Source organism: Labeo rohita, chromosome 19 (genome assembly GCF_022985175.1).
Source record: "Labeo rohita strain BAU-BD-2019 chromosome 19, IGBB_LRoh.1.0, whole genome shotgun sequence".
Lineage (NCBI taxonomy): Eukaryota > Metazoa > Chordata > Actinopteri > Cypriniformes > Cyprinidae > Labeo > Labeo rohita.
Genome location: NC_066887.1, coordinates 33,568,701 through 33,591,378, shown reverse-complemented (window position 1 = coordinate 33,591,378; position 22,678 = coordinate 33,568,701). Strand labels below are relative to the sequence as shown.

General features: G+C 35.5%; 2 protein-coding genes across 2 annotated transcripts; both read left to right on the top strand.

Moving 5' to 3' along the window:
• The first annotated feature begins 618 nt into the window (after positions 1-618).
• Positions 619-1,142, top strand: LOC127181305 (pancreas transcription factor 1 subunit alpha). Its single transcript, XM_051135978.1, has one exon. The coding sequence runs from the start codon at positions 690-692 to the stop codon at positions 1,140-1,142; it is 453 nt and encodes a 150-aa protein (XP_050991935.1). The 5' UTR covers positions 619-689.
• A 3,049-nt stretch (positions 1,143-4,191) lies between these two features.
• Positions 4,192-6,066, top strand: twist1a (twist family bHLH transcription factor 1a). Its single transcript, XM_051137020.1, has 2 exons — positions 4,192-4,844; positions 5,607-6,066. The coding sequence occupies exon 1, from the start codon at positions 4,287-4,289 to the stop codon at positions 4,812-4,814; it is 528 nt and encodes a 175-aa protein (XP_050992977.1). The 5' UTR covers positions 4,192-4,286; the 3' UTR covers positions 4,815-4,844; positions 5,607-6,066.
• Positions 6,067-22,678: the final 16,612 nt, after the last annotated feature.

Sequence of the window (22,678 nt, the reverse complement as noted above, 5' to 3'; positions counted from 1 at the left end):
ACAATGGATGGATAGATCGAAGGATGACAGAACCACGAATGGCTGACAGAACAAATGAGTGATAGAACAGATAGACAGATAAAAATATCTTCATGCACGTTCATGTAAGCTGTCATGTTCTTGATTTAGATAACTGTTGGATTGTGATTCTCCTGTAAGTGACCAGTGGAAACTTTGTCTTTTCCATGGCAACCAGCAACTATTTGCACTAATTTGCAAAAGAAAAGCTGTGGAAGTGTAGTGTGCTCTGGGGGAATGTTATATTTGGCCTTTCACAGTAATAGAAGTCTCATTATTTAGCCTCTCAGTGCACCAGGAAACCAAGCAAACAGACCGAGTGACCCTTTGTCAAGCACCTCGTCCCCTTTCAGGATCATCGCGGCCCTCGACCATCAAATGGCCCAGCGCAGCACGGAGAGGGCATGCAGACGTCCCTCAAGTGCCTTCATTGAGTTACCAAAAGAGGTCTGGAGGCATTAAAGAGGACACACTCGGGGTGGAATTGAGAGGCATATTAAAACAGCAGGACTGGGATCATGGACTGCTGCCAATAGGATCTAACTTCACGGATCTGACCGGATTTCGAAATTGAATTTGGAGATCCACGCGACCCTGGCCACCTCTTTCAAAAGCAACAGTGGGTTTAAATGCATGCAGTCTGATCATGTGAGTGCATAGGCTCTAAAAGAATGGATATGCAAAAGTCATTTCTGAGTCCTGCAATGTTTGATTTGGTCAGTGATGTGGACTTCATGGAGATGATGCCAAACACATCCGTTCTGGGCCCAAAGGAAACCCACAGCACCGACTGCAATGGGCTGTACCAGGACTTGACATCCATCCACGCGCTCGACATCTCCACAGCTCGACCCAATGACTTTTACGCGCTGTCATCGAGCACGGCGTCTCCGATGAGTGCCAGTACCGGGAAACCCAAACGCAAACGCGTGATCAGCAGCGTCCAGCGCCAGGCCGCGAACATCCGCGAGCGCAAACGGATGTTCAGCCTCAACGAGGCGTTCGACCGCCTGCGCAGGAAGGTTCCCACATTCGCCTACGAGAAGAGACTGTCACGGATAGAGACTCTGCGCCTGGCCATAGTCTACATCGCCTTTATGACGGACATACTCGAGAACAACTGAACTTAAGAGTCAGTATTTCACTCGCATTGTTTATGCGAACGTTTATCAAGGTATTTAAATTTTATTGTGGAAAAAAGAAAACACACTGATTATAATAATTATTTTTCTGCCACTTTTGGCCTACTTTAATGGCGTGCGCTCTGTATGCTGTAATCATTGCCGGAGTTAATCATATTAAAATTTGGACTGGAAAAGCATTTATGTAAGGCTGTAAAATAAAAGTTTCAAAAACCATTTCGCCGCAGTTCTTAAAAGAACAGTTTTTTTTTTTTTTAGTGTGAAGAACATTCTAAAAAATCTAATAAAGAACGTTTTGTGAAATGGAACGGTTAAAGGTTTTTCGTAGAACCATCGAAGCCAATAAAGAACGTTATTTTAAAAGCGTATCTGACTTACACTCTTAAAAATAAAGGTTCCAAAGGGGTGTTTTTTGCAGTGATGCCATATAAGGACCATTTTTGGTTTCCCAAAAAACCTTTCTGAAGAACGATTCGACCAGAAGGGCGTAAGTGACATTTCTCCAACTTTACAGGAGGGCCAAAACAAAAAAAATACTATAGTTTGATCTGACTTTCTGATTTCGATCGTTCGTAATAACAAATTGTACACTCATGGATGACAGTTACTTTTGCCAGTTCATCAAGAACTTTCATTTGATAATTTGATATATATATATATATATATATATCCATTTCATCCAAAATGTCACTTCTCGCCCCTCGATTTTAAAAATCAAAAGAACCTTTTATCGACTATAAAGAACCTTTTTTGCATTTGAAAGGATCCATGGACTTTCATGGTTCTTTATAAAACCACTGATGCCAGTATTAGGTTTTTACAGCTAAAAGGTACTTTACTCCAAGACTATTTGACTTTAAATACTTTTGGGTATTGTGTAATATACGTATCAGAATTCGTGTTGGAATAATGTTTTGCTACTGGCCGATAAATAAAATCTCTTCTGTAGAGTTGCTCCAAAACATATTTTTCATGTCCAAAAGTCGTGTTTTGACCTATTGGCAATCGTAATAATATGTTAGAATTATATTTTTTTAAATAGGGTGCTTTAGGACTGGTTCCAAATAATGATACATTTCCGACTGGAATTCTACTTAAATTGTTGCATTTATTTTGGATTTTAAGGTGTTTACGTTATAATTATATTTTGAAAATCACATTAGGATCATTTAGCGTTGGTTCCCAATTATGGTAAATTTCCAACAGGACTTTTATATAAATTATAGCATTTATTTTGGATTTTTTGAGATGTTGTTTGAGAGGTTTTGAGGTGTCTATTACAATAAATAAATATTTTTCTTAGTCGTAAATCAAACAAAGTATATTTTACAATAAAATACTATCTCAGTTTTTCTAGTTACAAAAGTCACGTTAAATACTATTGTGTAAATCGCTGTTTCTTTGTAATTGTGAGTGAAAATTATTTCTACACAAATTTATTTTTAGTGTAGGTATGTGGATTTGTTTCAGGACAGATCTCAATGGACACCTATTACAGGTAAACCAAGAACAGGTGCGCCGCACCAGGATGACCATGATGCTTTTGAATTATATCCCCTACATTTTTAAACAGAAATCACTTCGAACATTTATATATAGGTTACGATATAAGCACATATTTATCTGTCATTTGTGTGTTTTGGGTGAATCCCCAAGTCACGTCACAAATGCGCATTTACGCACGGATAAGTTTCGTCAGTGCGCCCCCTTGCGGATTTTTAAACTTTGGCTTTTTACCTAAACGTGCGTCTTTCCGCGGTCTTGTGACATTAGAAGCGTTTTAGTGGTTTAAATTTGAATGCATAATGCTGCTGTGTTATAGAACATTTACAGAAAGTTCTGTTTGTGCAGATAAAGCGGGCGCTTTGGGTGTATGTGAAAGCAGAAGGCCGGTTCGGGGAGCGTGTTTGTGTTGGACTGAAGCGGCCACACAGTTTGCGCGTCGTCTGCGCTTGGCGACCCGCTGCGTATGAAAACGCTGCAGAAGGAAACCTGACTCTGCAATAACACTAACACAGACATGCATTTCAGAACATGTTCAAATAAACAATGAGGTCTGCTTAGCCAACCCAGATTCGCTCTTTTCTTTTTACAGTGACTTGAGGTGGACTTCAGCCCGCTGGCTGAGAAGAATGACAGCTCTTCACAAGTGCCAGCGCGCAAATTGGTAGTAAATTATATTAATGCATTAACGGCATGATTAATGCCTTAAACGCAAAGCATCGCTATTGAGCAAAGAAAACCTTAATTTTAAAGTTTTAAGAGCATTTTTGCTCCAACACTGGCAGATCGCAAATCAAAGTTTCTCCACTCATTCCAGAAACCACACTGAAATCAGTCCAATTTAAAAGCCCTTTTTACTGATTACATATTAATCACTCTAATGGGTTTGGCAAAACAGCCAAAGATTCGGTATATTATTTTATCACTTCACGATTTTGATGTGATGTGAAGAAATGCATTCAATGCAAAGTATATTTTGTTCGATTCTATTCTGCAGTTCAAACATCTGCAGAAGACTATAAAGCTAAATATATCATCAGTTCATCAGCTCATTTATCAAAATTAATCATCAGCCTGCTATAAATTTGTCATCGCACGTTTGACTATTGACTGTTTCAGTATTTTAGTTGGATCGCACTGGTGTGTTCACTGTTTTGACATGATGGATGTTTGATATCATTTTTAATATGTTTGGCAACTCACCTCTGCAAAACTTTTTCAAATCCAAAAATAGATTCCATCTCATATTTGAATTTTGAAAAACGTCAACATCGGTGTAACACTGAACATGTCACCAGCGCGTATGTTGTGTTTAGTTTGAAACGCGGCGCGGTGATTGGCTCAGATGTTTGCGTTAAAGAACGGCTTCTTGTATAACGGAAACCTTTTGGATCTCGCTCCTCTCCCGCCTCTCCCCTCTTACGTCACCGCGCTTCTCATCCAATCGCAGGCCACCCCAAAAAGTTTGCGCGTTCCAGACTATAAGAGTCTCCAAACTTCCCTTCAAGTTTGAGAAACACCTCCGTGACGCACAAGAGGAGACACCCTGAGAAAGGGACCCCGTTCCGCCGGACAGAGGGAAGCTATTACACATTATTTGCGTTTTTCCAAACATCAAAGGTGATGTTTGAGGAAGAGGCGATGCACGAGGAGTCCAGCTCCCCGGAGTCTCCAGTGGACAGTCTGGGGAACAGCGAGGAGGAGCCCGACAGGCGACAGCAGAAGCGCTGCAGCAGGAAAAGACGCCCGAACAGGAAGAGCGGCGAGGATTCGGACAGCCCGACGCCCGGGAAGCGGAGCAAAAAGTGCAGCAACGGCAGCGGCAGCGGCAGCGGCAGCCCACAGTCTCTGGAGGACCTGCAGACTCAGCGCGTCATGGCGAACGTGCGCGAACGTCAGAGGACTCAGTCTCTGAACGAGGCGTTCGCGTCGCTGCGCAAAATCATCCCTACGTTACCCTCGGACAAGCTCAGCAAAATACAGACGCTCAAGCTCGCAGCCCGGTACATCGATTTCCTGTGCCAGGTCCTGCAGAGCGACGAGCTGGACTCCAAAATGTCCAGCTGCAGTTATGTGGCACACGAGAGACTCAGTTACGCGTTTTCCGTGTGGAGAATGGAGGGCGCATGGTCCATGTCAACATCCCACTAATGCACGGATGCGAGCTTTCGATGCAGCATGGTATGCAATGCAAAACTTCACAAGCCATTTGAAAACAAAGGGTTTGGGATCATATTCGTAGTCTGCCAGTCAAAAGTTTGGACGCACTTAACCTGAATGAATCATTTTAAAAACGCATTAGGTTTTTAAAAGCATTGGGGTTCATTCAGGATAATTGTCATCTTAACGGCAAATAGTGTCCCGGTATTCCTGAATTCTCCCCTGTATATTTATTTGGAGTTTGAGTGGTTAGTGATGGAAAACCAAATTTAAAAGCATCCTAGGATGCACCTTATAAAGTTGCTTGATAAATATCCAAAGTGAGCTGAAAGATAGACAGAAGAAGCTCGAATATAAAGGAGTTTTATTTATGTCACATGTTTTATGCATACTTCATAATGTGTGCTGTTTCAAAGTTATAATGATTTTACAACTATTCTGCAACGTAGAAAATAATCATTATACATACTGAGCAGATGTGTCCAAACGTAACTGCTAACTTTATGCCTAAAATGTATCTTTGTGCATATGTTTATGGTTCTTTGTGAAAGCTGTAAAAAGGCTATTTTGCACCAAAATTGGTTTAGAATTTGGAAAAAAAAATTTCAGTGTTCATGCAACCAAAGTTTGGTGGCTTTTCCAAACGTTATTTTTTTTTTTCTGGTAAACAAAAACATTATTAAGGCTAAGTTAGCAAATGCTATGCATATTATTATTGGAGAAATGTATACTATATTGCATCGTATTCTCGAGTTTTAAACACTCTCATGTTTGTTTTTCCAGATTTTCGGCCTTGAGCATTGAGTCAGAGGAGCTGAACTCACTTGTAGGAGCGACACGAAACAATGGCGAACATAAGGATTATAAAAGGGAAAGTTCTGGAGCGTCATGACGTCGTTGCGAGCACTTACAGTTGTGAACCACGACACGGGACCAGGAATTACAATCAGATCTGTGCTGTTGTGACGGTGAATGTGGAAAACATGTGCTTCTGCTCACTGCAGGAAGAGACGCCGCGTTTCTGACAGCAACCGGTGGCGTCATATTTATTACAGAACGAATGAAGGAAATATGGAAGAAACTCGGCTCATAACCCTTTCTTTGACTGGTCCTGGAAAAGACGTTTATTTATTTATTAATGATTGTCACGATGCAGAATAGATCTGGTGTCTATGCATTCTCTATTTTAAATACGATGTAAATATGTGTATATTTTCTGCAATAAAACATGGTTTGAAATGTATTTTAGCATGTTGTTATTGCAGTTTTATGCATTGTGGACTTAAAATACATGGCAACAAACGAAAATAAGCTTTTACACAAACATGTGCAGTAATAGATTTTTAAAATGAAAATAGGCTTACTCTTGTCTGCTTTGCCGTTTTATTATAATTATTTTTAAAAGATTAGTTCTAGAAGGAAAGACTTTCACATCAAACACAACACATAGGCCTGCTCAGTTCATTTAAATATTACAGTTTTGTTTTTCAATTGGAAAGTTATTGAAAGTAAGGAAAGCATTTTAAAATATTTAACAATAAGCATTTCAAACATTAAAATTAAGATCGTTTTTTTAGCAGTAATGGTTTAAAACATTTAAAGGAAATAAATGCAAAAATTCAAATAATTGGACTAAATTGATTACACAGAAATTATGTTTGCTTGTTATTTTCTACAGTAACACACCAGAAAAAATAACATAGTAAAAGTATAATTATTCCTGCAGTAATGAAGACATTTGTGACATTTTGCGCGGGTATTTTAACCCAAAAGGAGCGCATATGACAGGTCTGGAAAAGCGTTTAGGATGTTGTGAAGAATCATTTGAAGGTGTAACGGGCTCCAAACATGTATGGAATTCCCAGATGTCTATAAAACGAGGGGTCATGAAGGTCACGGAAAGGTGCAGCGGGTCAAAACCGCTATTTTACAACCAAGACTCTTATACTGATTTAGAAAGAATCAGTAAATCACCAAATGAAGGAATAATCAAGAATGGCTTAATTAATTACATATTAAAAATACATTTAAAGGAGGAAAAATGTATCTACAGAAAAAAAAAAATTGAAGAAGCTGAAGGTTTTGATATATTATTGTAGAGTAAAATCTACCATAAAACCAGAGCGATCATCTCAGACAGCCGCTTGAAACCTGCAAATAATTTTTGCAGTATAGAATTTTAAGATGTCTTGTTTTACGAGACCCACAAGCAGGGTGTGAGTCGGGTTAAGACGGAATCTGGCGTTCGTTTGTGCTGTCACTGATCTCTCCAAACGTTTGCATCGGTTTCCCGTCAGAAACACGTTAATATGACGCCTCGATCCAGGAGTTTGGGGACTTGGCGAGGGAGAGAGAGCGAACGCGAGAGCTCAGGCACCTGAATCAAACTTATTTCAACCAGATGTTGTTAATATTTTTCTTAACGTCACGTGAATAGAACAGATGTTGAGTTGCACAGACCCGCCTTCACAAGCACGCAGTCTGACACAAATATCCTTTGAGTTTCTTAAAAAGAAGTTAGACTCGACGGGATAATGATGGGATGATAAACCTGGTTTTTGTGGAACGCGTGTGCGTTTTGAAGGACGTGGAAAAGGCAAGGATCCGTTTTTCTTTTGCTTCGCATTTCTGTTGGGAGTTTTGCAGGGATTTCGTCATGCTTTGAGGATATACAGTACTTCTGGTAATTATTTCTCTAAAACTCCGATTCTCATTTGCATCTGGAGTCGGTTTGAACTCGGTGTGTCTGAAGTTATCGAGCTGAACTGGATATGCTGCCTTTATTTGTTTTGGCGCAACAGAAATAGTGTTTTTAGCTCAAATAAAGAAATTATGAATTTTTTCTAATTTTCTTGATTTTTGTCATGCTCGGAAAACAAATAAAACATTTAATGCAAAATCAAGCATGCATTACGACTGCGGTTTTTTAGGCCTTCTGCATGATGTGGTGAAGTGTAAAAGCAGGAGTGAGTCCAGTTAAACGATTTGACGAATGTCGATGTAAAAGCATCAGTTCTGACCTTTAGGGCAGTGAGGATTCACCGAGCTGAATCGATTCACCATCTTCAAACGAGCATGTCGGTGTTGTGTTAAACTTGAGGCTGAGCGGAGAAGCTTTCACTTGTGTGGAACTGACTGCATGAAATTCCTGATCTGCGTGAATTCTACAGCAGTGCGCCTGCACAGCAGCTCTTTCATGTGTGTTATCGGGCTCTGATGGCTGTGACATCATGATTTAAAATCTAAAGGCCTTTAAAGACATTAATGCACCAGCGTGAGTTCTAAGTGGGAGAAACCGGCAAAATGCACATAATGTGTAAAAATAAATATAAATCGCAATTATTAGAACATATTATATGCACATTTTTTGCATTAAAAAACTGTTTTTAAATATACTTTAGTTAGGCAGTTGAGGTCAAAAGTTTACATACACCTTGCAGAATCTGGAAAATGTTAATTATTTTACCAAAATGAGAGGGATCATACAAAATGCATGTTATTTTTTTATTTAGCACTGACCTGAATTAGAATTTTTTTAGATAAAAGATGTTTACATATAGTCCAAAAGAGAAAATAATAGCTGAATTTGTACAAATAACCCCGTTCAAAAGTTTACATACGGTTTTTCTTTTTTTTTTTCCCAGTGATAGCTGTTTTAGTGATAGTGAGTACCTTGTTTGTCCTGAACAGTTAAACTGTCTGCTGTTCCACAAATTCTTTAGCTCTTTAGCATTTTTGTGTATTTGAACCCACAATGACTGTATGATTTTGAGATCCATCTTTTCACACAACTGAGGGACTCAAATGCAACTCAGAAGGTTCAAATGCTCACTGATGCTCCAGAAGGAAACACAATGCATTAAGAGCCGGGGGGTACACACTTTTTGTATTTGAAGATCAGGGTCAATTTAACTCTTTTTTGTCTTCTGGGGAACATCTAAGTATCTTATGTAGCTTCTGAAGGGCAGTACTAAATGAAAAAAAAAAGATATTTAGACAAAAAAAGGAAAATGTTCAGTCTTCATTCTGTTCAAAAGTTTTCACCCCTGGCTCTAAATGTATTGTTTTTCCTTTTGATGCATCAATAGTTGCATATGAGTCCCTCAGTTGTCCTCAGTGTGAAAAGATGAATCTCAGAATCATACAGTCATTGTTGGAAAGGGTTTGATACACAAAAATGCAGAGAAAAAAGAATTTGTGGGACCTGAAGGATTTTTCTGAAGAACAGCAGGCAGTTTAACTGTTCAGGACAAACTCATGGGGGACTCATGAACAACTTTCACAAAAAATAAAAAAAATAAAATCACAGCTGTGGATGATTTAGGTGACAACAACACAGCATTAAGAATGTATGCAAACTTTTGAATGGGGTCATTTTTATAAATTCAACTATTATTTTCTCTTGTTGACTATATGTAAACATCTTTTGTTTGAAATATTTTGAAATACTTTTAAAATAATGAACATTTTTTGTGTGTGTAAACTTTTGACCTCATCTGTATGTAATAAAAATGTGTATTGCACTGGAATTATGTCAACAAAACAAGTCAGATAAAAATTAACAGTGAAAATGCATTATTTTCAATGTATTTTGTCATGCTTTGATGTTGGGAAATGACACTTTAACAGGTGTCATTTCTAATAAATATCTTAAATCAAAACCAAAGTCACTTTTTTCATTTCATATTTTTTTATTGAATTAGTTTTAAAAAATCTATTCATGTATCTGCTACGATTGCTTTGTTATGCATAATAATTGAGAAAAAATAAGGGTTTGCTAAATTTGATCCAAAAAACAGGTGTTTTTGTAGGAAAAAGAAAAGCACTTGATTTCATGGTGAAGTCAAACATTACATTTGTTGTGCTGTGATATGGTTTTAATATCTCAAAAAGACATGCATGCCATTAAAGTATTTGGTTGCTACACACAGTTTTCCTCATCTTATGAACAAAATTTCAACATTATATCTTAACAAAAGTCGCTGGGATCCACACAATAAAGGCAAACTCATTATAATAGATGATAAGATAGCTGTTTGATGCTGCACTTAGTAAGGTCAAAGGTCAGCTATAGATGTGTATTCTCACACTGTTTGGTAACAGAGAAATTGTCCATGACATGCTGCTTTGATTTCATGTCTTCTCTGCTCAATGGAAACTTTCTAGCACACAATGATGCCTCGAACTGCTCGGCTCAACAAAGCGTGTCCGTCCTCGAAGACTAGATTAATATACGATTTGATTTGAGCGAAGGCCTTTTCATCTCTGATTTACTGGGTTCTGCACTGTAAGCGGAAACACATGGATTCAGCTCTTTCATGTCACTGCAGCTCCGACCCGAAAGAAGTGATTCTGATCATATTTAAATGATTATGAACAGCCAGATTATCTTGTGTGCCTGTTTTAATTGTGTCCAGAGACTCATCGCAATACAATTCCTTCATATCCAATGCAGAAGGGAGAACTGCAGATCGTTCGGCGACAGCAATATCAGATTGTGCTTGGAATGCATACTGCCAGAGTATATGAGCAGGGTCATTTTCTATATACATTGAGAGCCTTTGCACACTGTCTGATAAGTTCTGCAATAAAAGTGTGGCTTAGTTGTTTAGTAGGATACTTAAAACTCACATTACCACGTTACAGAGGTTGTTTTTTTCCCTCTGTGAACGTCGATTGTTTTGATGCAAACAAGCCTCCAAAATAAGAAACTCTGTGTTGAAATCTTAAAAATGCACAAATGCGACCAACCATGACATTTTATTGGTGTTAAAAGTCGTCCCACACAATAACAGGAATGCAGGATATTCTCAGAACTTGAGCAATATGAAAGCGCTGGCTGCCTGTTGTTTTGTGGTAGGCATATTTGATTTAATTTTTTGCTTACTGTGGTATAATGCATTTCAGATAAACAACACATAAAAACACAATGAAAAATGTTTGGTTTCTTTACATGTCGGTCAACACAGTGGCTGTTCATGACCAGAATAAGTTGCAAATTGAACCTGACTTTATTGCAAGTTAAAAAATAAGGATTTTGGCCTGCAACCCAAAAGAAGTGATTGTGCATGTAGTAAAAACTGTTTAAATAGAAAGAATATCATTATGCAAAATCGAATCTTTATTGAATAAGAATCCCACTGCTGAAAACTTAAAAATGCACCAAAGTGACAATGACATTTTATTGGTGCATATTTGATTCAGTTTATTTAATTTAAGTGTCTTATTGTGGTATGATGCATTTCCGATAAACCTGCCCCTAAACAACACGTCAAAACAAAATGAAAAAGTTTGATTTCTTTACATGTCGGTCAACATAGTGGCTGTTCATGGCCAGAATAAGATGCAAAATGAACCTGACTTGCGTTACAAGTTAAAAAATAAGCCTTTTGGCCGGTAACCCAAAAGGAGTTATTGTGCCTGTAGTAAAAAAGTTGTTTAAATCACTTTGACTGTGTAAAAAAAATTATTAAATAAGAATCCCACTGCTAGAACTTAAAAATGCACCAAAGTGACAAAGACATTTTATTGATGTTAAAATTCGTTCCAAAAAACAGGACTGTGACTTATTTTCAGAATTCAAGCAGACGTGAGAAGTATAAAAAGTGTTGGCAGCATTTTGTTTTGTGGGCTGGCGTATCTGATTCAATTTTTTAAATTGAAGTGTCTAATTTTGGTATGATGCATTTCAGATAAACCCACCCCTAAAGAACACGTCAAAACTAAATGAAAAAGTTTGGTTTCTTTACATGTCGGTCAGCACAGTGGCTGTTCATGGCCAGAAAAAGATGCAAAATGGACCTGACTTGTGTTGCAAGTCAAAAAATAAGCATTTTGGCCAGTAACCTAAAAGGAGTTATTGTGCCTGTAGTAAAAAAGTTGTTTAAATCACTTTAAGTGTGTAAATAAAAAATAACATGATGCAAAATTAAATTATTATTAAATAAGAATCCCATTGCTGAAACTTAAAAATGCACCAAAGTGACAAAGACATTTTATTGACGTTAAAAATTATTCCAAAAAAACAGGACTTATTTTCAGAATTCAAGCAGACGTGAGAAATATAAATATCGTTGGCAGCATTTTGTTTTGTGGGCTGGCATATTTGATTCAGTTTTTTGAATTGTGCATTTGCATTCCAGATAAAGCCGCCTCTAAAGAACACATAAAAACAAAACAAAAATGGTTGGTCAGTCATAGTGGCTGTTCGTGGCCGGAACAATATAATGTAAATAAAAAATAACATGATGCAAAATCAAATCATTATTAAATAAGAATCCCACCGCTGTAAACTTAAAAATGCACATAAATGACTAAAAATTGTATTTTATTATTAATTAAAACTCATCCTACACAACAGGACAGTGACTTATTTTCAGAGTTCAAACAGACTTGAGCAATATGAACGTGTTTTGTGGGCTGGCATATTTGATTACATTTTTTTGAATTGAAGTCTGTTATTGTAGTATGATGTATTTCAGATAAACCCGCCTCTAAACAACATGTAAAAACAAATTTAAAAATGTTGGTTTCTTTACATGGCTGTTCATGGCTGCAATAAGCTGCAAATTGAAACTGACTTTAAGTTGCAAGTTTAAAAATGTGCTTACACAAGGGTTGTGGCTTAGTATTTGGACTAGTAACCCAAAAGGCTGTAGGTTTAAACTCCAAAAGGAGTGGGCGATTGTGCCTGTAGTGTCTGTAAATAAAGAATAACGATGTAAAGTCCAATCTTTCTTATAAAGCCTCATAAAAGTGCCTCAGGATGAGGCATTATGCCAATACCAGACTCTAAGTGCCTGGTCACGGCCTCCTTGCCACAACCATTTTGTCCTGGTCCTCTGGATGTGTATTTGGCAATATAATAGTAGGGTTATTGTGTATATGTACCACCCAGGCAGCAGTAATGCCATCTGGGTCACGTGCCGGAGCGACAGGGCAACTCCGGCACGACCGCCAGCCCACATCTACCTGGCCATCAGCCGGCGTGTGGTTTCTGTGAAAATAAACAGGCAATCAGAACGCAGTTCAGTGTACACAAAGACATCACACGCTTTCATGCAGGATAAAAGAGCTGTTGTCTCATATTTATTTGGGCTTGCTAGTTGCCCCCTGAAATAAGTTTCAGCCCATCTGAAGAGAGTAAACACAATGTAAAGTAGAGAGATTTAAGTCATCCTGTTGCTGTCCAACAGATTTCAGCGATGGAGAGGGTATTTCTTCAAAAATGGGCGCTTTGGGAAATTAAACTCACTTAAAACACATTTCAGATGCACTAGTGTATCTCATTTGTCTACTAAGAATGTCCAGTAGTGAATATACATGCATCATGGATAAATCAGATTATCTTACATATACAGCAGGCTATATATAAAATGATGAAAAATCTAGGTACAGCTACTAGGTAAATATCTTATTTTAAAGACTTTGTGCATTAATGCAATATAGGTTGCTTTGAATAAAAGCATTTTCTAAATGCACACACATAAATGTTTGATGTGACCTTCATACTACATTCAATAAAAATCAACCACTTGGACAAAAAAGTGCTGAAAGCTGTACAACACCCCTGTATCGTGACTGAAATGAAGGATGTTCTAGGAACAAGAGAATATAAAGGACTGAGTCACTTACTGACCTGTTTCAGTAAGATGTATGAAGCCAACTCCCCTCTGACTTCCTCTGGATCAGATCCCTGCTTGGAACAGAAAGTTATGAGCGTGCATGTGCTCTGCTTTATTCCCCCTGAATAGCTGGAATACACACCAGGTCAAGTCTATCCACTGGAAACTTTTAAAAGTGAAATATTTTAATTAGACTGGACCCTGAAACTAGCCCTCGGCATGTCCGTTAAAGCGTTTTCACGCCACTCGCCAGGAAAATCTGATGGGCTGGATCAGACGCGCAGCGCTGCACTTTTTGTCCTTGGTTGACAAACACAGCGCATTGTTCTCCAGGTCCACATTTTGGGTTTGTGTTCACAGATTCAGCATGAATTAGCATAACTGTGGTATGATCTGGATGTTTAACATCTCAAAGCCAGTGTTAAAGACAGACTTGTGGTTATGGGCAGCTGGCGATTGATCCAAAACTGAGAAAAGTGAGAGTTTGTTGGAGTGGTGGCCTAGTGGTTAAAGTAGTGTGCATTTTTTCAGCACATCAGTCAAGTTCTCACACACAATTTCCAATATTTTTCTATTATCTTATCAGTAGAAAGCTACAAAAATAAAACTTCCTTGTGGAAAAGGCGAGTTTAAACCAACCTAAGGTGGTTTGCTCGTTCAAGTTAGATCAAAATGCAGTTTAGTTGACATAAACGTAATAATTAACCCTTTAATTCCAGTATACAACAAGAAATATAGGGGTCATGACAAATTTTCCTTTATATTTTGACATATAGGCTGAGAGGGCTTTGTACCATTAAAACTTACTGTAAATTTCATAGCTTAAAATGAGGCTTAAAAGCAGACACGCCATTTCTAACTTAAATGTGCGAGGCTTCCGGTCTCATGCTTCCGAATATTTTTAGCTGTACAAAATCTGGTTATGCTTGATATTGCAAACAAGCATTTCTTATCGTTTTATTTTAATGTATTGTCATAATTATAGACAGTATAGTTTGTAGTGCAAATTGTGTTTTTTTTTTCTTTACTGCATGGTGTTATTAAAACATTTTCCTAATGTGTATGCCACTTTGCTTAATATTTAAATTTAAATGTACTGGAACATTCAAAGAAAACACTTTACTTCTGCGTTGCAAAATGAAGTGGATAAAAAGTATTAACAGTATGTTAATGTACATTTCAATGCTTTCAGGGCATGACATGTTTTCAAGAGATTTACATATAATTTAAAGTCATTTATAAAATCTGAAAATTTTGGTCTACATTGAGCCCACTTTTTTATGGATATGGTATTTTCCTAATAAAATAAACAAATGTATACTATGTTGTTCTTTACAATTCAAATTTTCATTTTCTGTATAAAAAAAGCACATCGATAGTACAATTTTCTATCATACACTCTATTTTTCTGTTAATATAGAATTCCAAACCCTTCCAAAATAATCTTGGGTAAATACAATGAAAAGAAGTATTAACAGAATGGTTTTTTGTATTTTTTTTTTTTCATTGAACATACATAAAGATAATCACACGCATTTACAGCTCAAAACAGATTAAAAGGGCAAAAAAAAAAAAAAAAAAAAAAAAAAAAATATATATATATATATATATATATATATATATATATATATATATGTATACATACAAAGATCTTGAATAATAACCAAAAATAAAACATTGAGCCAGGGGTAATGTATAAATTAACATAAATTACATTTGAGAAAAAAAAGAGATGCATTAAAAGAACGTATTTTTTTTTTATTCAAGAAAAAAGATTAAACATTACAAAAATATTAACAAGTAAATCCAGATACACAAAATATCAAAGCAATCTCATACAGTAAAACAGAGCTCTAAAGGGAGAGAAACAAATAGATTAAAAAAATAATAAAATAAACAAACAAACAAATAATAATAATAATAAATAAATATAAAATAAAACAAAAAGCATTAAAAAAACTAAACAATAGTTCACATTTTCTTCCTTTTTCCTTTGGACATATTCAACGGTTGCAGCGGGGGAGCTATACCAGAAAAGAATTTCTCCATTAAAATCTAACAATATGACATTCTTTTTATTATTAATTTGCATTAGAGACTTTTTCAAAACCTCCATTTCTGATAAAAATAAATTACACTTTGGTATGCATTTCGCAAATTTCTGTTTATGAATATAATATTTACTTTGCAAAATGTAAAAGTTAACAACATACTCAATCATTTTACTTTTGTGTGAATAAGTACAAATAACATCTTTTAAAGAAAGCATATAGTTGACTATATGGCACTAACATCAGACCAAAATCTAAGAGACAAATCACAATTATAAAACAAATGACACTAATCTTCCTCATGTGCATTACAAAAACTACAAGTATTGTCAATGTCCATGAATTTAGAAAGAGCTAATTTACATGGGTAAATTTTGTGAAGTATTTTGAAATGCACCTCTTTAACTTTATTCAAAATACAAAATTTATAAGGATTTGACCAGGTCGTTTTCCAATTAATATCAGAAATTTTTGCATTCCAAAAGAATTTTCCTCTAGGTGAGATTTTATGTTTTGACTACAAAATTTGTCTAATATTTTTATTATTATAAGAGGAAAAATGTATTGCAGCATTAAAAGAATGTAAAACTTCGAAAATCGAATGTTTTTTCGTCATCGCGCCGGCGCCGTAGGCCCCGCCCACTTACGTTCAAACGTTTAACGGCTTACACCTGTCTACACCGGACGCGATCGTCTAGAGCAAATAAGATCCATTATAAACATAATGATTGGATACAATCTACAGTACTACAGTCTACATATGGCCATTACATTTCTGACGCGACAAGGAAAAATCCTAACGACAGGAACAAGTGGATAGTTTATTTTTTAACGGCGTCTCGGATCGCGTCGGAGGATTATGTGTTGTTTGGGCATTTGAACTCAAGATTGTTTTGTAAGCGAGTTATGAAGAGTTTTTTTTATAGAAACGTTTGTTAAAAGATGAAGAAACCAACTGAATCGGATCTGAGAGCAGCGACATCGCAAAACGTAAGTAAACAATTTCATGATGATTTTTCTGTAATGACGGGTTCATATGAATTATGATTTAAAAACACTTGTTCAGGTGTATTAGCCGCTAGCGAGGGCACGTTGATACTGTTTTCTATGCAAATAACGGTAGCTAATCATAACAGTGGACGTTGACTGAGCCATAAAAGACCCGCCCACTTCTTGAAATATGTCAGACAAAGAGTGAGAATGAGGGTCCTTTTTTTTTTTTAAGCTAATATGGCTGTTTTTCATGAGTACAACTTTATTAACATTATAAGTGAGCCTCAATGAATAAAAGAAATAAGTAAAATAATAAAATTAGAGATAGAAGTAATAAAATAGAAAAGACTTAAAAAAGAATGAAAAATCCATGTCATGGTAATTTAAATTTAGTAGGGTAATAAAACTAAACATAAAACAATTGCATAAAAAATTCAAACTAACCAAAAGGATAAAGTTAGAAAATCTATTTCGAGTTGGCCTACCCTAGTAAAAAAGTAATAGATTTAAAATGCATTTATTTTATACTAAGTAAGTATAGTTCAAGTCTACTAACATATTTACTGACATATTGCTCAAGACTTACTGCTATAAAAATTGTAACTTAATTTGGAGTGCTACTTGTGCACAATGCACGTTCCTTAATATTAAGCCTAAAATTTGTTTTAATGTCACTATTGATGAGGATTGTATGATCTTTAAATATTTTGCATTAAAGAATGATATTTTTAAAAGTGTACCTAAAAGTATACTTTCAGTAGTTCCACTTTAGCACAATCAAATATACTTAAGTATATCTTAAGCTGGACTTCAGCACTACTTCTGCACAAATAAAGTGCATTGTGCAAAATTAGATGTTCCAATTTAGCAGAATTTAAATGTACCAGTTTAGTATACTAAAAGTACAATTGCAGGATATTTTTATTAAGCATATAACAGTGTATTTGTTTGTACAATTTTTAGTACACTTAGCATGAAATCAATATATTTGAAAAACATTTTAGCATATTTATTTTTCACTAGGGTAGATCTGGTTTTCCGTATGTCCTGCTGTTGTGACACAGTGTTCAAGCACGTATTAAACTGCAAGCATTGAAAAAAAAAGTAATTCAAAAAATACATGTTGGGAGTGCTGGTGTTGTCATCTAAGTTCCCAAAACCCTTCAAAAACCATCAAACTAGACTGGTCTGACCAGTGGAAAGCAGCCAGGTAGCCAGTTAGGAACAGTGTGTATCATCACATCACAATATTTATACTAATGCTACATTTCCTTCCCAACATCTGTGGTACTTTCTACATTGACACATAATCCTGGCAGAAGGTTTCCAGCTTGTCAAGCTTTGTTATTGATTTTGATCAGGAGATGTGCATTGAAATCTAAAGTGCATTTCTTAAACTTATTGTTGGAAATGCTGCATGAGATGTGTATCAAACAGCCTCATTCTGACAAACTAAAGGAGCGAGTTCTGCGCTGCACGGCGTTAGGGGAGGTTAACGTTTCAGAGAGGTTTTTTTTTTTTAAAGATCTGCTTAATGCATCTTTGTCAGGCTCTCCTGGAGGGGATCTGTGGGGGGTAAATGCAGACCAGCATCCCCCTGGGGGGTAATTAGCCTTCAGTGACACCTCCAAACATTCTGCCGCCCCCCTCCAGGGCAGAGCTTCAAGGCTTCATTAAGCCTCGTTGACTGGTGTCACCCTGACAGAAATGCTAAACAGATACACACGTGTATAAAGTTCATCATGACCGCATGATTCGTGCTTCTTTTCAATGTGTCAGCCAGTTTGCTCAAGGTACATGCATTATGTCAAGGCTACAAAAAAAGCATGCATGCAAGCCTACACACCTGGGCTATGGCTTTTGAAATATATATATAGCCAAAAGTCACTGCTCAGGTTTGTATGCATATATACATACATGCATGAAGATGTACGATTTTGAATGTGCACATGCTTAAAATCAACACGAAAGTCTCTTTGCAACCCATTTTACTTTTTAAAAACTATTTTAATTCAAAAATTGCTAAATTTCACAAAAAAACTGTCAAAGTAATGCAAGTAACATTTGAAGTAAAGTTTAGTTTTTGTGAATTGTTACCCAATAATTTTTTTATTTGCAACTTCCAAAAAAATAATGGTTTTACAGCATACAATTTTCAGTTTTCACCCAGAAAATGTTAGTAAATTTTACAATTACAAAAAATCAGCAAGAATTACACTGAATTAAATTTTTACATTAAGTAATTTTTTGTAAAATGTACACCAATATTTAGTTTTCTTTTTAACTTTGAAAAAATATGTAATTTTTTTACAATGTATGCTAAAACAATTTTTACTCAAATTACTAGTAAATTTCACAAAACATTTCACAACAAAAAAACAACAAATAACACATTGAAATAAACCTGACCTTTTGAAGTATTTTCCTTTAAAATGCACTCCAGTATTTTGTTTTCTTTTTAACTTAAAATATATATATATATATATATTTACAGTGTATGCTGAAACAATTTTTACTCAAATTAGGCTACTAGTAAATTTCACAAACAATTACAAAAACAGCAAGTAACATTTTTATACAGTGTACACACAAAAAATTGGTGTAGAAACAGTTTTTATTTATATATTGGTAGTAAATGTCATAAAATGCACTAAAATGAAACACAATTTTAAAACAGAAAATCTGAAATAGTATTTTCTTGTAAAAAGCACTCCAATAATCTGTTTTATTTAAATAAATAAACAAATAAATTGTTTACAGTGTATATTTCCCATTGACACTAGCAATTCAATTAGAAAAAAAAATAAATGAAAAAAGTCTATCATGAATATTGTTTCAGAGGCAAGTTATTTCATTCTTGTACATGAACTATGAAAGTAAATAAGTCCAATATAAGTCAGTTTTAATATCACTTAAGGACTGAAAAAAAAAAAAGTACAGAGAATGCAAACGATTTATTTTATGTGACAGAAGAGACAGAGATTTCCAGTGCACATATAATGAAAATAAAATAAATCTATATCATTAAATAATAAAAATACACAGTAGATGACATAGAAACATTACATTCCCAAATGCCCCAAATGTCACAAAACAATTCATAATGTAGGTGTATATATTTCATGTGTTGCCAAGAACTACATTTTTTATTTTATTTTAAAATGTGATGTCTGTAAACAAGCTGTTTAATGCTCAGAGTTGCTGCTAGTGTACAGTTATAAATCATTCACTTATGAGGGTTCATGTCAGTCGTGATGCTGCATTAGAAGGGAGCTGCCAATATAGACAGTAGACAGCAAGGCAGCTCAGTGCTGAGTCACTGCTATGGCATTTTTAATGTGTATTGTTTACTGCTCAACTCACTTTAAGAGTGATTCAAACAGTTTCACATCCTGTCTGTTACCCTGAGCACTTTAGAGGAAACAAGAAAATTGCTCCGCTTTAAAAATTGTAAAGCAAAATCTTTCCGAATGAGTGAGCTTGTTTTTCTTATCCTTTACGAGAAAATGTTGTGTGCACATGCGTGTCACCGCTGAAGTATGGCAACATGATTAGCAAAATGTCAAAACCATCAGTGGAGTTCTGAGATGTGAACGCTTGCCCACCAGAAACGATTAAACTCCGCATGCGGTTTTCAAAGGGTAAGTAAGCCGAATTATTAGACGTTCATTTTAGTTTGACTCCAGGTTCTCTCGTTGGCGCTCGTTCCAATGGTTGGTTTCAAAAACATGCCTGAGAAGTGAGTGTTCAGCTTTTATTAACCCTCATTCATGGGTCAATTAAAACCCAACTTCTCAGATCCAGATTCATGAAGCTTAATTTGCAAACTCTGCTCTGAGTTGGTTTATATTTGTGTTTGTTTGCTCTTCTCAAATGAAGTTCAGTCTCACTAGTGTAACATTTTATTATGATGTCATTTACTGTGTCTAGTTTGTAAACGGTTCATAGTTTTGAGACAGATCTTGTTGGGCCGCGTTTCCAAAAATCATCATAAGCAACATTTGAAGCTTTTCATATTGATGTTAAATTTGCAATGTAAAATTTGACATAAAACCCCAATGTAGAGAACTGATAAGAAACTACTAAGAAGAAACATTATTGTTTCAATGAAAAACCATCAAATGTGAACTGCTGCACAGAGAATTCTGGGAATATCATGTTTCTTTACACTGTAAATTATAATATGACTTGTTCTTTTTCATTTCCACAAATATTTAATGGTATTTTTCTATAATTTTACATGCGATGCCCCAGTAGATCTGTTACGGGTTTTCACCATAAGGAAAAGTTAACCAATTAAAATGTTTTTTTTACCATTTTAAATGTCTTTTACCATTAAAATTATGATAATTTACAGTGTAGAAACCATTGGCACCAAAGCTTTCTGTAATGCATTAATACCACTTTTTCCAGAATGAGTCAGATAGCGATACTCTTATTTTTTGGTACTTGCCGATACCGATACCTGAAAATATTGGGTATGACCAAATAAATATGAATCATGTTAATTAGCTTCATTTAGCAAATCAATATTTCCTTCAGTTGTTCTCAAACTTAATTATGCCCGTTATAATGTATCGTACAAGTTTTGCTCTAATGGTGTTTCATCTTTCAATTCTATTTCAACTTCATGGCACATAAGAGCATCTCCATTGCAGTGGCTCATTACTGTAATCACAAGATGTTCTCCTGTAATAATGCAGGGAGCCATAAATCTTTATACAGCGATGAACATATTTTCTAAAAAATATAAGTCGCGTTTTTAGGTATCTTCATTGTATGAAGCAAAAACACTTCCAAAATATTATATTTTTTGTTCCACAGAGCAAAGTAGGTCTGGTTTGAATTACATTTTTGGATAAACGATCCCTTTAAAAATGTGAAAAGTGTGCTCATCTCCATCACATGTTTGGGTAAATGTACATATATAATGTTCTTTGTGCATAATGAGTCTAATTAATGTATTCTTCTTATAAAATGGTGTTCATTAGGTAATCCAATCCAAATTATTTTAAACCGATTTCAGATTATGTTTACCCAAACTGTGCAATCCGATTCACATTTTTGTTTGCATGAGCATTACTTTGCAAACAAAACTTGTTTTTGAAAGCAAATATTTAGTAAATGTTCAGTTTTTTTTTTTCTTCACAAACAGGTTTAAAAGACATAAACACATGCACATTCATGAGAAGTAATATGTATACAAACAGTGATTTTATTAAAAACGTGTGGTAAACACTAGGGATGTCACAATACTTAATATAATATTGAACCGTTCGGTACGACATCCACAGTTCAATATGCGCTTGTGAATTGTGATTTTTCAGTTTTGCATTTAAATAATTTCCTTGTTTTATTTCTCTCAAAATTTGCTGTGTGTGTGCCCGTGATTTCACATGCTGAGATGAGGAAACGCCTCCCCGTTTATATTCGAAAAAGCAACACATGCAGAGCATCTTCCATTCTAATGACATGCAATAAGCCTTTCTAAACTTGTTGTCCAACAAAAGAGAACATTATAACTTATTTTTACTTCACTGCATCAGTCAAGTGTTTGAAATAACTTCTTTTTGTGATCTGATGTGGCTTCTTATCATAGAATGAGGCAGACAATATATTCTATACTGTATTCTTTGATGCATATGTGGATTTTCTGCACGAGGACACCCTCTGGCATTCAGTATGATTGAAACCCATCCTATATTGCGGAAAAATAATACCTCTCTCAAAAGAAATATTAAGCAGACATATAATAATCCACACTTTTTCCAGTATACAGAGGTTTACAGAAGTATTTTGTTGTTAATTAGATGCAAAAAAAAAGACTGATGTCGCAAGCTATCAGAACCGAACCGAAAACCGTGGTTAAAAACCGAGGTATGTATTGAACCGTGGACCAACTGTATTGTTGCATCCATAGTAAACATGCACCGCAAACCATTTACATGGTTAGTTTTGTTTGATTGATCTGATTATTTCAGGTCTTCACCTCCCCTTTCAATCAAATCACATTGGCCCAGTACATCTATTACAGTTTTTTTTTTTTACCATATCCAGTAAGATTACGTTAAACCAATTAACAAGATTTTACCATTGTAGAAACCATTTGGCACCAGTGGTCTCTACGATTAGGCTTCTGAAGTTTTTGGTAAATGCAGCCCTGACCAATTTGTTCACAAATCAGAGA